The sequence below is a fragment of the Peromyscus californicus genome, unplaced genomic scaffold (assembly GCF_007827085.1).
Source record: "Peromyscus californicus insignis strain IS unplaced genomic scaffold, ASM782708v3 Scaffold_11__1_contigs__length_118956290, whole genome shotgun sequence".
NCBI classification, from domain to species: Eukaryota; Metazoa; Chordata; class Mammalia; order Rodentia; family Cricetidae; genus Peromyscus; species Peromyscus californicus.
Genome location: NW_026294402.1, coordinates 117,868,135 through 117,882,336, shown reverse-complemented (window position 1 = coordinate 117,882,336; position 14,202 = coordinate 117,868,135). Strand labels below are relative to the sequence as shown.

Below are 14,202 nucleotides of genomic sequence, written 5' to 3'. Positions count from 1 at the left end.
AAGGAAAGATCTGAGGGTTCATTTTCAAAATAAAAATACTTTGAGTCAGATTAGGCCCAAATACAAATAAACAAAAAATACTGAACCCCTGTTAGAGTTTGATAGTCTAGCTCTCACCTGCCCCCCCCACAAACTCAGCTAAGCTATCCCTCCACCCAAACTAGAAGTCTAGAGTAGACAATTAATTACTCACAGCCAAGTTTGCCTGACACACATAACAAGATTTAAAACAAACAGGGTATAAAACATAGAGACAAACCTATGCATGGTTTTTGTTGAGGAAAAAAAAAGTGACAGGGGAAAGATAAGACCTAGATGGTGTATAAGATTGTATTGCCCTCCGTTGTTAGGGCTGTAAAGATAAGGGTGGTGGTCACCATGCTGTTAGCCCCATGGCAGGACAGAGGTGTGCATGAGACAGAGCAGAGGCTTCCCAGAGGAACACATCCAAACCATCCAAAGACATAGGCTCAGTAAGTGGCTGTGGGGTAGGAGGCCATTCCAGGCAAAGGCAGCCTCATCTGTGTCCATCCCCTCTGCCCTCAACCCCACCCTTTCCAGTTCCCAGAAGGAAGTCTCACCACCTCACCCTACCATCTTCTCCCATCGCCCTCCTCAACTCTGATGTCACCTTGTCACCAGCCTCCACACCATGGTAACTAAGGCAACAAGGGTTTCTGGCCAGTCTGGGGAGAAAAGTTGAAGCAGAGCTGTGTTTAGAAGCCAAGGTGTGCAGTGCTGTCAGTGGAAACAGGAGGTGATAAGAGAATGGAGTGGGCACAGGGTGTGGCCAGCCAGATGTGCCAGCTGAGTTGGGACCAGGCTGTTTTAGGAAAGAAAGCTTGTGGGCTACGGGAGGAACATCTGGGTTCTATGGAGGAACACCTGGGTTCTACTCTGCCACATACCTTCTCCAGAGCCATGTCCATCAGGAAGGTGACAACCAGATGAGACCCGAGCCCTGTAGTGACAGTACTTAACTTGTTCTCTACCAGGAGGAAAATCCCTAAAAGTTCGACACACTCACTCAGAAGTTATCTTCCTTCCAAACTCATGGGAACATCAGCAAAGACCTAGTGAGTTTGGCAGGCTGGGGCTTGACAAGGCTATAGATCATATCCGAGGGCGTTGTGGTCTCCAGAACTAACAGGCCTGACTCCCTCTCCCCCACGGGCAGGTGACTGAGAGAGTCGGTTGCACAAGCTTAGGAAGGAGCTGTCTCCAGCTCTGTGCTCCCTATTCTAATTCTAGCTTGGAACACTGACCTCTTGGATGGTGCAATTCAGGGAGTAGTGTGAACCTCTGGTCTTTGGGCCATTCTGAGCTGACCACAGAAGGCACTCCCTGCCTGCTGCTGAGTTCTTTAGTCACATGGATGAGTTCACTCAGCCCCTAGCCTGTGACAGTGCATTTAAAGCTCAGGAAAGATTTTCCTTAACCTGGCTTACTCATCCTAAGACTAAAATTGCACCAGGTGGTTCCTCTGGGGCAAATTACTTGCAAAGTTAATGCCATGAACCTCCAATCTCATCCTGAGATGCAACAAATTCCTCTGTGTCAGGTTCACAAAGGAGCCCTCATTCAAACTGACCCATCCCTCTCAAAATGCACTGTGCATTTGCAACATTAAGAACTATTTGTGCCCTGACAGAATCTCCCTCAGCTAACCAGATTGAACCACTTCACTCAGAGAAGCTTCCTGACTCAGACTGATGGACCTTTTCTTTCTTCTAACTGGATTAAGTCCCAGCCTAGCTGCCTCCAACCAATCCAACCATGGTCAGGATCCAAAGTGGACCACCATGGCCTTGTTGTGGAAGCCAGGGGCTCTATTACCCTCCTTTTCTTCCCTTGGGGAGAGGAGATACAGAGAGCAAATCCAGTGTCTCTACTGACTAAATTCCAGATAGTGTGTGTGTGTGTGTGTGTGTGTGTGTGTGTGTGTGTGTGTGTGTGTGTGTACACACGCGCAGGAGCTTAAATAAGCCAGGGTATCAGATCCCGTGAAGCTGGAGTTTCAGGTAGTTGTGAGCTGTCCAATATGAATACTGGGAACTGAACTTCAGTCTTCTAGAGGAACAGCAAGTGCTCTTAACACAGAGCCATCTCTCCAGCCCCAGCCCTGACCCTCTTTAAAAATGAAAGCTGTGTTCACTCTTTCAGGGTTGCAAAGTTCAAACAGCTCCTGAGGGCAGTAGTGGGATAGCAGGGCAATCCACACATTCTTGGCCGGGTTGGTTCTGTTTGTTAAGCACTATTATTACCAAGCACAGTTTTAAGCCTAGGAACATAAAGATGAATAAGAGGAAGACAGCTTCCTGTCTGATAGCTAACACTTCCAGGTGTGAATGAAACCTTAAAGAAGTCTGTCTCCAAGGTTCTCTTCCCAACCTAGCTGTAGCAGCACACATGTGTAAGCCCAGTACTTAGAAGGAGGCTGAGGTAGGAGAACTGTAGGAGTTTGAGGCTTAATGAATCCAGTCTAAGCTACAGTGTCTCAAAAAACCCAAAGGGGTGAGGGGAACAGAGCTCTTTTTCCAAGTCCCACACCCCTAGCTTTCATGTCCACATATGTGACAGCTTCCATGGCAACAGTAACCTCAGCCAGCTGCACTGTGTGCCTTCTCACCAAGTACTGCATCAAGTAAGGGACATGCACTAACTGAATTCATCTTTCTAGCACCCTACAAAGGGCATCCTCTCATGGTCTGAGCTCATAAATGAAGAACACTGAGACACAGGGATGAAGGAGTTCACACAACCAAGAAGTTGCAGTTCCAACCTCTAAATGCAAGAACCCACCTGGAACATCCAGCTGCTGAGTCATCCATCTCATGTCTCTCAAATGCTTTCCCAATATGATGATAGGGTCTGTTCTCCGAACACCAGCAGCATCTCCTATGCTTGTCTTAGGATGAGGCTTAATTCCAAATGACTGTAAGTTTTTAAGGAGATGCAAGGAGGGAGGTGAGCTGGAGAGATAGGTCAGTGCTTAAAACCACTTACCACTCTTGCAGAGGACCAGGGTTCAGTTCCCAGCATCCAAATGGTGACTCACAAGCATCTGTACCTCCAGTTTCAGGGGATGACACCTCTTCTGATAGCAGGCTTCTGTATATATATGGTGTACAGACATACACTCAGGCACACATAAAGTTAAATAAAATAAATATATTTTTTAAAAAGAGACCCAAGGCTTTAAAGGAGATAGCTCAGTCAATAAAGCACTTACCTTGCAAGCACAAAGACTTGAGTTCCATCCCCAGAACCCAGGCAAAACTAAATAAAAACCAGGCATGGTAGTGCCTGTGTGAAATCCCAGTGCTGGAGAGGCAAAGACAAGCAGATCCCTGGGACTCACTGCCAGCCAGCCTAACCTACTTGAAGGGTTTCAAGCCAGTGAGAGACCTTGTTGAATGGAGGAGGAAGGGAAGGGAAGGGAAGGGAAAGGAAAGGAAGGAAAGGGAAGAGAAGGGGGAGGGAAAAAAGATTAAGACAAGGCAAGGAAAACACCTAAGGAATCACACCCAGGGTTGTCTTCAGGATTCTATACATGCATGCAAACATGCATACATGCACACACACATACACATGGGAGCAGGTATTGCTTTCTCACATAATATTCAGGTTGGTATGCTGAGCAGCCTCAATTGTTGTGAAATATTTAACTATGTAAAATGTGTTACACTTGTTTCTGCTGTGGAATATTACTTTAACTATGTAAAGATGTGTTACATTTGTTTGTGCTGCATTTGTTTAACAATGTAAGGATGTGCGTTTAATTATGTAAAGATATGTTTCATTTGTTTCACCTTGCCTGTCTAAGGCACCTGATTGGTCTAATAAAAAGCTGAACGGCCAGTAGCTAGGCAGGTGAGGCATAGGTGGGGCTGCTCGGCAGAGAATAAATAGGAGGAAAAATCTAGGAATAAGGAAAGGAGAGAAGAGAGGAGAGAATGATGGAGATGCTGGGGCCAGAAGCCAGACACAGAGACAGCAGGAAAGTAAGATATATAGAAAGGAAAGGTAAAAGGCCCGAGGCAAAATGTAGATAAAGAGAAACAGGTTAAGTTATAAGAACTAGCAAGAAACGAGCATAAGATAAGGCTAAAGTATTCATAACTAATATTGTCTATGTGTCATGATTTGGGACCTAGTTAGTGGCCCAAAAGAAAAAGCCTGGTACACTCAATGCTGGCTCCTTCTCTGGGAAGCTCAACTGTGTCTGGAGAGCACCAGGATCTTGGGTATGAGCATGCTTGTTTCATCCAAGCACCATTATCATTTAAGGAGTTTATCACTAGAACAACCACTCAGTACAATTTTATTCCATTCTTTCCCTTGTTGTGGTGCACATCATCCTGGGTACCCCTTCCCTCTCCCTTGGGTGGGGCTTCTATCCCTTTCTAGAGGTACATCTACCTTGAAACTAGAAAAGCATTACTGGGCAGTACCTTCCATAGGCTGGGTGCCCCTGGCTATATGCCTCTGTAACACTTGAAAAGAACATATTTTAATCTCTCTCTATCTCCCTCTCTCCCTCTCCCTCCTCCTCCCCCTCTCCCTCCTCCTCTGCACCATCACACAGTTCCATATGGAATATAGTATCATTGAGTGGCTTCAAGAACTTCAGAACCTGACTGAGGGAATGTTGAATTCCTGAAGATACATTTCACTGAGGTTCAGCAAGACATATTTACCTAATTCACAGCCACGTAATAGTTACTGTCACTTGGCCTACTCAATGAGTCCTCCATCCAACCTCTGGGTTGAGTCACAGGGACAAGCCCCGAGCAGCATCCCCTTATGAACCTGCCCAACCCTGGCCAATATTAGAAGTATGTGGGTAGTTCCAGAAGATGAACACAACTCAAAGTGGGCAGAGCCAGAAACAGCCAGTCCATGAGGTTTTTTTTTTTTTCAATTAAAATATGGTTAATTGGAAGTACTCACGAGGTAGAGGCAGGCAGATCTCTGTGAGTTTGAGGCCAGTCTGGTCTACATAGGAAGTTCCAGGACAACCAAGACTGCATAGTGAGACCCTTCTAGAAAAATAAATAGTCAGTAAAGTGGCTCAGTGGGAAAGGCTGCTACCACCAAATCTGACAGCCTGAGTTTAATCCATAGGACCCATATGGTAGTAAAGAGAAACCAATTATCCTCTGACTTCCACATGCAAACTTTGTCATAGGCATGTCCACATACAAATTAAATAACTGTTTAACAATAAACAGTAAAAACCTAAACATAATACTAGACTCAGTTCTCACTATGCCTTATCAAAGAGTTTTTCTATCAGAAATAAACCAATAATTTCCAGATCATTACAACATAGATAATTATAAATATACCACACTACTTTAGTCTTCACACACGCACACACACACACACACACACACACAGTGGGTTGGGTGTTGAGATGGGGTCTTAAATTCATGATCCTACTGTGTTCACTGCCCAAGCACTGGGGTTACGGGTATGCACCATCAAGCTTTGATATTTATATTTAACAGGAATCACAGAAACAGAATTTGTCAGAATTCTTAAATTTGTAAGGCCCATGAATATAATGGCTATATGAATCACAAGTATATCTATGGGTAAAGTCATATTTTGTGTACCTCAACAAATCAATGGCCTCTTATAAGATGTACCTTGCAAAATGACCTAAAAAATGACATAACAAGCAGGTATGGTGAAGATATTATATTACTTTTCTGGATTTGGAGACATTTGTGATCTTTTAAATTTTTTTCAAGTTTGTAATTTGTGGCAATTTCTTTCCTTATTCTAAATAATTACTTTTTATACCTGATTTTAAAATTTGTAACTTTATATTCTTTTTCTTAAGCTGGTCAGGTTTTTTTGTTTGTTGTCGTTTTCTGGTTTTTCATGTCAGTTTTAACTTCTAGAAACTTATGTCCATCCTGCCTATGTTTCGTGTATTTTTTCCTTCTCTTGGTTTTTTTAAAGTACTGTCTTCCAGCTTCCTGAGTTGCTCTCGAAAAATAAATACAAGCCATCTTCATGACTGTTCTTTTTGTTAAGGTCCATTTCTTGCCTCTGGAACTTATAGAATCTGTTTGTCAGAGGTTTCTGAAATCTCACCACAATGTGTCATGATGAGAGTCCATGACATTTGTTGTTCAGGACACCCCATAGGATGTCAAATATGGAGACTCAGGTCACTCTTACCTGGGCGGGACTGAATGATGTCGGTGACCTCTTGTTTTATCTGCTCTTTTCCAGAGAACCTACTGAAGTTCATGACTTGCAGCTCGATATTCTTCCCTTGGGGTCCTGTGTGTGCTCAGCAGGCCCTTTACCAGCCTCTCTGCTTGTTTTTAAAAGTATCTACTACTGTTGATTTTTTTTCCCCCAAATTTTGTTTTTGTTTTTCGAGATAGGGTTTTTCTGTGTAGCTCTGGCTGTCCTGGAACTCACTCTGTAAACTCAGAGATCTACCTGTATCTGCCCCTCCGGTGCCTACATTCTCTCTAAGGAACTTAACAATTATTTTTGTCTGGCTTTGCTTTCATCTTCTCCTGGACAGTCTTTTCCCACCATGTTACTTTTTCTTGTTTGGTAAGTCAGTTTTCAAAGTTTCCCTTGGAAGTGAGTGCTGCATTGTGGGCTATTACTTCTAACTAGACTTACAAGCTAGGAACCTCATGGGAGGAGCTGGCCAGTCCATTGAGGGGTCAGTAGGCATCTTTGGACTGCTCGGATTCCTGGAAGACCCTTCCACATCTAGCAGGGAGGATGAGCAGTTGGCAGGCCATGGACTCCCAGTATTCTGGATGCATACATTTTCTGAATCTATCTTTAGAATGCTTCCCAGGCCCTCAGCTATGCCAGCAGCCCTGAGCACAGATCTCTAGGATTCTGTGTTTCCAAAAGCAGTTGCTCAGACAGGAAGGCAGGAAGCGGCTCCTAGAGCTAACTATAGGACTTCTCTGCAGCCCTCTCTCTCTCCCAGCCTTCCTTGTTTTAACAGCTCCAGCTAAAAACACCCCCTCACCCCCAGTTTTGGAATTGGAGCTGCCATTTCCTGAGTGCTATGGATTCTTTTCTTTTCTTTTGAGGATTTCGCAGTGTAAATCCTGTTAACAACCTCCGCCTTGCTAGACCATGGTTCTACTTTCTCTTGGCTCCGTAGGCATTTATAGCCTGTTCTCTTTCCAGCCACAGGATCAATTTAGCTGCTGTCTTTTCTTCTCCACATCTGTGTAAACTTCTGTGCTTTTAAAATCTCTGTTCTTTTAGCCTTTGTAAAAGAGTTTCAAGAGAAGTCAAAATGAGGTGGGATAGTTGAATGAAAAAGAAATAAAAAAGGAGAGGAAAGGACATGACTGCTCCTAGGTACTGTGGAGGAGAAAGTTTATTGTAGATAAAATGGGGAGCTTAGGTAGAAGCAGGGATATTTGGGCAAGTCCAGAGTGGACATGACCAGGCTGAGCTGGGCCATGTGACAGAGGAGAGGGGCAGAGAGAAGAGAGGGGAACCAGGTGCAGCAGCCAGAAGGTCAAAGGTCCCAAAAGGGCGGGTAACCATAATGTCTAGATTATATAGGGAAGAGCCTCTGGGGGAAGGGATGCCCAGCCCTTGGGCTGGAGAGTTCTGGGTAGAGTGTGGGGTATACTGAGATCCATACCCTGTAACAGGTAGAAACTGAGGGATACTAAGAGAACCTAGCAGCCAGGTCTGCTTTGGTATGTTAAATAGGCACCTCAGCCTAAGTTAGTTAGTTAGTTAGTTCATTTAGTTAGTCCAGGTTTGAAACGTAACAATAGTCTGTTCTATCACTTTGTTTCTTTTGTTGTTATTTCAGACAGAGTCTCTCTATATACAGTCCAGACTAGCCTCAAACCTGTGATCCTCCTGTATCAGTCTCAGCATGAGTCAGCCAGACACAGGGTCTATTTTAAAATTTTTTAAATTATACATATATTTATTTATTTTGTATGGCACACATGTCACAGTACACATAAGGAGATCGGAGGACAACTTGCAGGGATCAGTTCTCTCTCTCCATCATGTGGGGCTGGGGATCAAACTCTAATTATCAGGCCTGGTGCCAAGTGCCTTGACCTCCTAAACTGTCTTGCCAGCCCCCACAGGATTTATTTTAAAACTCACCTCTCAATCTGCCATTTCTCTCATGTAGCAAGCAGATTTAGCTGCCTGAATTTCCCTGACTCCTCCCATTCAGCCACGTGAAGAAGACAGAGCTCTTATCTGGTTAGTACTTTTTTCCCCCCAGAACCAAAATGTCATCCTGGGACGTCGTGACCAGTGGTAGAGATTGGTCACCAAGGTCTCCTTGCTTTCCTCATCTCATCTCTGCTGCTGGTGTCTGAACCATCGTAACTCTTCCCATCTGGGAGTGACTCATTTTCAGAAAGTCAGTATCGACTGTTCCAACCATGAAGTCAGTTAAACCAAATGTTGGAGAATTGAGTTGTAAATAAAATAATTTGTTCCTTAGGCTCAACTTGTCAAGTAGCATTTTTCATAGTTCTTTCCCATAGGCAGAGCTGTGATGAGGTCCTGCCTCAGCTGCTCTTGCTCGGAGGTGGAGAGCATTTGCTTTATTCTTCAGTGGAAACTGAGAAGGGAGGAAGGTAGATGAAGCTCCAGGGACTTCTCATCGATGCCGATGACCAGCCGAGGTGGGGGAGGTATGACAGGCTCAGCTTCTCCAGGAGCTAAAGAGAAGTTGGGGTGACACTTTGACTGATGCTGAGGCATGGGCTTCTTTTCCTGTCCTAGGTTCCTTGAGAGGTCTGAGTGACTTTGGCCCATGGGCACAGTGGACCCCTAGGGCCATGGAGTACTTTTGGCTGAATCCTGGCCTGCCAGCCAAGATCTCCTTAAACCATCTACTATCACTCTCTGTGATCCAGGTCATGGGATGGCCTAGGTTCAAACCTTTTGGGGAGGGGTCTAACAACCTTTTCATAGGGGTCGTCTAAGACTATTGAAAAGTATAGATATTTACATTCCGATTCATAACAGTATCAAAATTAGTTATGAAGTAGCAGCAAAAATAATTTTATGGTTGGGTCACTACAACATGAAGAACTGTATTAAAGGGTCACAGCATTAGGACGGTTGAAAACCACTGGCCTAGAGGACAGAAGGAGACCCCACAGGATCTCTGAAACCAGAGGTAGGTGGCCAGCTGCATCTGAGAAGGGACTGGATGCCAGCAACACTTTAGGAAAGACCAACTTCTGATTTGAATTCTTTTTTTTTTTTTTTTTTTTTTTTTTGGTTTTTCGAGACAGGGTTTCTCTGTGTAGTTTTGCACCTTTCCTGGAACTCACTTGGTAGCCCAGGCTGGCCTCAAATTCACAGAGATCCACCTGGCTCTGCCTCCTGAATGCTGGGATTAAAGGCGTGCGCCACCACCGCCCGGCTCTGATATGAATTCTTCACACTCACTCACAGCTCAACAGCACTGTGCACGCTGCTCAATTAAAGGGGCCTTGGGTGGCGCACGCCTTTAATCCCAGCACTCGGGAGGCAGAGCCAGGCGGATCTCTGTGAGTTCGAGGCCAGCCTGGACTACAGAGTGAGTTCCAGGAGAGGCGCAAAGCTACACAGAGAAACCCTGTCTCGAAAAACCAAAAAAAAAAAAAAAAAAAAAAAAAAAGGGGCCTTGTGGATCTGCTTGGGTTTCTTCTCTTGGGTCTTTGCAGCCTCGTGCACACACCCAAATTAGTCTTCACCCACCCATTCAACGTAGGATCTCTGGAGTATCTCAGTACAAGCAACCTTGCCCAGCATCTGTGAGACCCTAGCTTCAATAAAGAACAACACACCAACTCGGCAGAACCCACCCTGAGTCACTACATCTGTCCTAAGTCGAGCTGCAGAGAAAGCTGAAAGGCTAGGGATCAATGACCCACAGGAAGATTCACCTTCTAAACAGGCACACCGGGACAGCGAAGTGAGGAGGAGCTGGTTGTCACCAAGGTCCTTTGGACTTTGAGAAAGGAACTGAAGCCGAGGAGGCGGGGACAAATTCGCCTCAAGGCTACCGGGCATGGGAGGGTAGTACCTGAGCAGAAGCAGGAAGAGGAGGAGGCCAGAGAGGAAGCCTGGGTCACCCTCGCTCCTGCTGAGCGGGCGGGGCGGGGTCCTGCGTGCAGGTGAGCGGCGGGGCAGGGCGGGGCGCAGCTGCGTTTCGGTGCCCGGGCGCCGCTGAGGCCTCTAACAGACACAGGCCACAGTCGTGCCCTACAGAGGCCGAGGTGCCCCCAGAGTCATGGCCCGCTCGGCCTACGGGTTCTCAGTCGCACTGCTGGGCGCCCTGCTGCTGGGTACAGCGCGCCTGCGGCACGGGACAGGTAAGAGCAAGCTATGGCCGGGGAGGCGCCTGGATGTGGCTCGTGCGATCCAGTCCCCTTTGCGCGGTCGGAGAGCTTTGGCGGCGCGAGGGTCCTGGGACCACTCGCTTTGCGCGCAGGCCGCCGCACGTGGGAGAGTACTGAACCTGGGTGAGCTCCGTGCCGGCCCAGGAGCGAATACTCGCGGAACAAGCCTTAGGAGGATACACTCAAGGTGGCGGCGCGTTGCGTCCTGGGGAGTTTACTGAGACTCTTAGAGACTCCCGATTAAGGCATGGGAGAGCTTTCCTCTCCGGTCCCACCCTCCACCTGGGCTAGAGAAGTGCTAAAAGACCACGGGTTGACGTCCCACTGGGGTACCTCTTTACCTGTCCGCGCCCCATTTTCCTGAGGACCAGGAGCATTAACTCTAAAGGAAAGCTCTAAGTGGACAATCACGGGCGGAGTGGACAGCAGCGGGCGTCTAAGTGTGGAACCCCACGGGTGCCCCGCCCCTTCCTTGGTGGAAGGCTGGACAGTTGTTCCATTGAGCCTGTGGATTTCAAGTAGTTTGGGTTGGGAGCAGAGGCTGCCCTGACCCAGAGATCTGCTCCAGGAACTTGACTTGAGGCTTTTTCTCAGACTCATACAAGTTTTTTTGTTTTTTTTTTTTTAAAAAAGTGCTGTCCAAATCGTGATTGAGGTCTGTGATATCTTTTGCAATGCCCAGGGGGTGTTTGTGTTTGACAGGTATATAAATTAGCATAAATTAAATAATAAAAATGAAATGGTGGGGTGAACTTGGGCGTAAACCTCAGGAAAACTTCCTGGTTTCTTTTTCCAACATTAGGTAATATATTACTGCATGGTAGATAGAAAAATGTAAGACCTCATTTAAAATGACACACACACGCACACACACAGTGGTATATATTTTGTTATTGCTAAAGTTTGGTTTGTGTTTTTCTGAGGCAGGGTCCCCATGTACCCAAAGCTGGCCTTGAACACACTGAGTTTCATGCCTTCACCTCCAGACTGCTACAATTCATTTTACAGATGTGGGCAGCCACTGCACTTTCTTAGGACTATATTTTCAATCAGTTTAAAGGGCAGAGTATGTAGTCCAGTGTGTAGAGTGCCTGCCTACCATGTACAGAGCCTTGGGTTCAATCCCCAGTGCTTCATAAACTGAGCATGGTGGCTCATACTTGTGATCCAAGCATTCTGGAAGTGGAGGCAGGAGAATCAGGAATTCAAGGTCATTCTCAGCTACATAGTGAGTTCTTGGCAGGCCTGGGCTGTATGAAATATTGTCTTAAAAATACATTTTAAGAATTAAAAAAAATAGGGAGGGAAGATACGTGTGCCTGAGAGAGAGGGGTGGTGTGGTGTATGCCAGCACTGTTGGAGGCAGGTGACACTCTACGGATTGTTTTGAGATGTTTCTGACTTTCTATGATAATAGTCGAAAACTTCTCTAGTAAGAATGTGGTATGAGTCCAGTCATCACTGAATACAAGATCTGCAGTTTGCTTTGAACTGGTTGCTGTCTGTCTACACCACGAGTTTATTCTTAGACCCATAGCCTGGGAACACGGATTTTTGAAGTGGTTATGTGAACTTTTATAGTCACAGAACAAAAGAAACTTGTAAATCAAGGCATTTTCTAAACACATTGGTGGGGACATCAGTAGGTGGGTTACTTCAAGTGGTGAAGTCCCTGGGCTAGTCTCAGATGCTGTCTGATGACATTCTTGGCTGTGGGGGTCACAGAAGCTAAGGATTTCCTAAATTAGTATAATCAAAGAGTTTTTACCTTACAGTAAGAAAAATGTTAGATCATATACAGAGGTGGGTGGTAAATGCCTATTTAGGGGACTATAGATTGTCCAAAATAATTTTAACTCTCAATCTGCAGCATTCCAACTCTCCATAGTTAGGAAGTTGAAATGAGCCTACCAGTCTGCAGGATCTTCAGCATAGATGTAGGTCTTCAAAGCGCCTCACTTCACATGTCACTTGTCTCACTCACCCAGGAGGCTGTCTTTTAGTTCCAGAAACTCCACTCAAGTCCTTCCTTCCAGGAAGGTCTGGGCTAGCTGAGTTGTATAAATACCAGGAATTTTACCAATTCACTTTCGTCTTCTGTGACCTCAGGAGCAGAGCCCTATGAGGTCAGGTAACAGGTTGACTCAGCAGTGCCCGGTTTTCCTGGAGTCAGGCTCTGTCTCAACTGGTGGAGGCCTCTGAGGGCCTGGCACACCTCATCAAAGAGTGGGAGTAAACTTGGTGTCACTGTAGAGATGGAGAGTAAAGGAAAGCTTGAGATTGGAGGAGGCATACTTGGTATTCCACCAGCTCCCTCCTGGCCAGAAGGGAAGCACTGGTTGGATTAGAATGAAAACCTTTGAAAACTCCATGCTGCTTGCTTCCAAGAGCTACCAGATACCAGGGTCCGTGTCAGTGACCCCATTGTCTTGCTGCCATTGTTCTTCCAAAACTGGAAATGACACAAATTCAAATGAGGTCTCTGGCTGTTGTCTGGAGGTGTTACCAGTAGGAGATGGAGTTCCACGGCCCTCCCCCACACCCCACAAATTGCCCTGGGGTGAGTCACAAGAGACATTCAGGATTTTGTGCCATCCACAGGCTCTGCTCAGAGTTCACCTTTGCTCACAGATAATGTTTTGTTCCACTTGGATATAGCAAATTTTTCTAGAATAATTATTATACTTAAAACATTTTTTAGAGCTGGGGAATGTAGCTCAGTTGGCAGAGCTCTTATCTTGCCTAGCATGTACAAAGCCCAGTTTTGTTTTTGTTTTTGATTTGGTTTTGGTTTTTTGAGACAGGGTTTCTTTGTGTAGCTTTGGCTGTCCTAGAATTAGCTCACAGAGATCTGTCTGCCTCTGCCTCCTGAGTGCTGGAATTAAAAGTGTGTATGTGCCACCACCATCCTGCTCATCAAAGCCCTGGGTTTAATCCTCAGCACTGCATAAACAGGCATGGTGTTGCACAAATATAATCCCAGCACTTCGGAGATGGAGGCAGGAGCATCAGAGTTTCGAGGTCATCCTACATGACAAGTCCCAGGTTATGCTGGGCTACATGAATGAATGTGCACACCACAATTTCATTCGGATATTTCTATTTCATGGACAGGCGTTAAGAATTAAATAGCACAGGGCGAGAAAAATGGCTCGGTGGGCTAATAAGGCATTTGTCACCAAACCTAACAAGCTTGAGTTCAATCCCCAGGACCCACATAGTATTAAAGAAGCTACTCCCCAAGTTGTCAAGTTGTCCTCTGATTTACACACACAAACACACACTCACATGAACACACACTCACATGAACACACACACACCTTCACTTATGGCACAAACCTCAACTCATTTCTACCCAGCAGTGCTAATGGGGATGGGAAGGAAGGGTGAGGTCACTGTGTGAGGTAGTGGAGAGCACCTAGACCCCTGATGGGGGGACTCGTGGCTAAGGCCTTCAGCTTTGTTAATTAAGAAAAGTTCACACCCTTTAATTGTAACTCCAAACTATAAAAATTATCTCCCAATCAAATTATTTCAAGCCACTCACCACAAGCTTGTAATTAGCCCATCACCTTCTTCTGAGAGACTGAAAACACTCTAGACAACCTGACAAGAGGAACCCAGCCCCACCTCATCCCTTCACAACCTTTTGCTTGTATTTGGTTGAATAGTTTTTTGTTTTTGTTTTTGTTTTTAAATAAGGTTGAATTATCAGCATTGCTCTGAGGTCCTGCCTTCGTTAGGCAGGTCCCTTGTTTGTAGTTTCTACAATTTCTGGCTACTGCTACTCCTTCAAGCAGCCAAAGCGTATGAAACATTT

General features: G+C 45.7%; 1 protein-coding gene and 1 long non-coding RNA gene across 2 annotated transcripts in view; one reads left to right on the top strand and one right to left on the bottom strand.

Annotated features, from left to right (window-relative positions):
* Positions 1 to 7,918: 7,918 nt before the first annotated feature.
* LOC128102088 (uncharacterized) lies at positions 7,919 to 10,156 on the bottom strand. The gene is made up of 2 exons (XR_008215317.1): positions 9,927 to 10,156; positions 7,919 to 8,708 (listed from the first exon to the last, which is right to left on the bottom strand). It is a non-coding gene; the product is annotated as an uncharacterized LOC128102088 (long non-coding RNA).
* Positions 10,157 to 10,163: 7 nt separating this feature from the next.
* Positions 10,164 to 14,202, top strand: part of Cdcp1 (CUB domain containing protein 1) — a 42,041-nt gene continuing 38,002 nt past the window's right edge. The window contains exon 1 of the mRNA XM_052725595.1: positions 10,164 to 10,355. Within this exon, the coding sequence (XP_052581555.1) occupies positions 10,274 to 10,355 (82 nt within the window). The 5' untranslated portion in view covers positions 10,164 to 10,273. The remainder of the gene's footprint in view (positions 10,356 to 14,202) is intronic.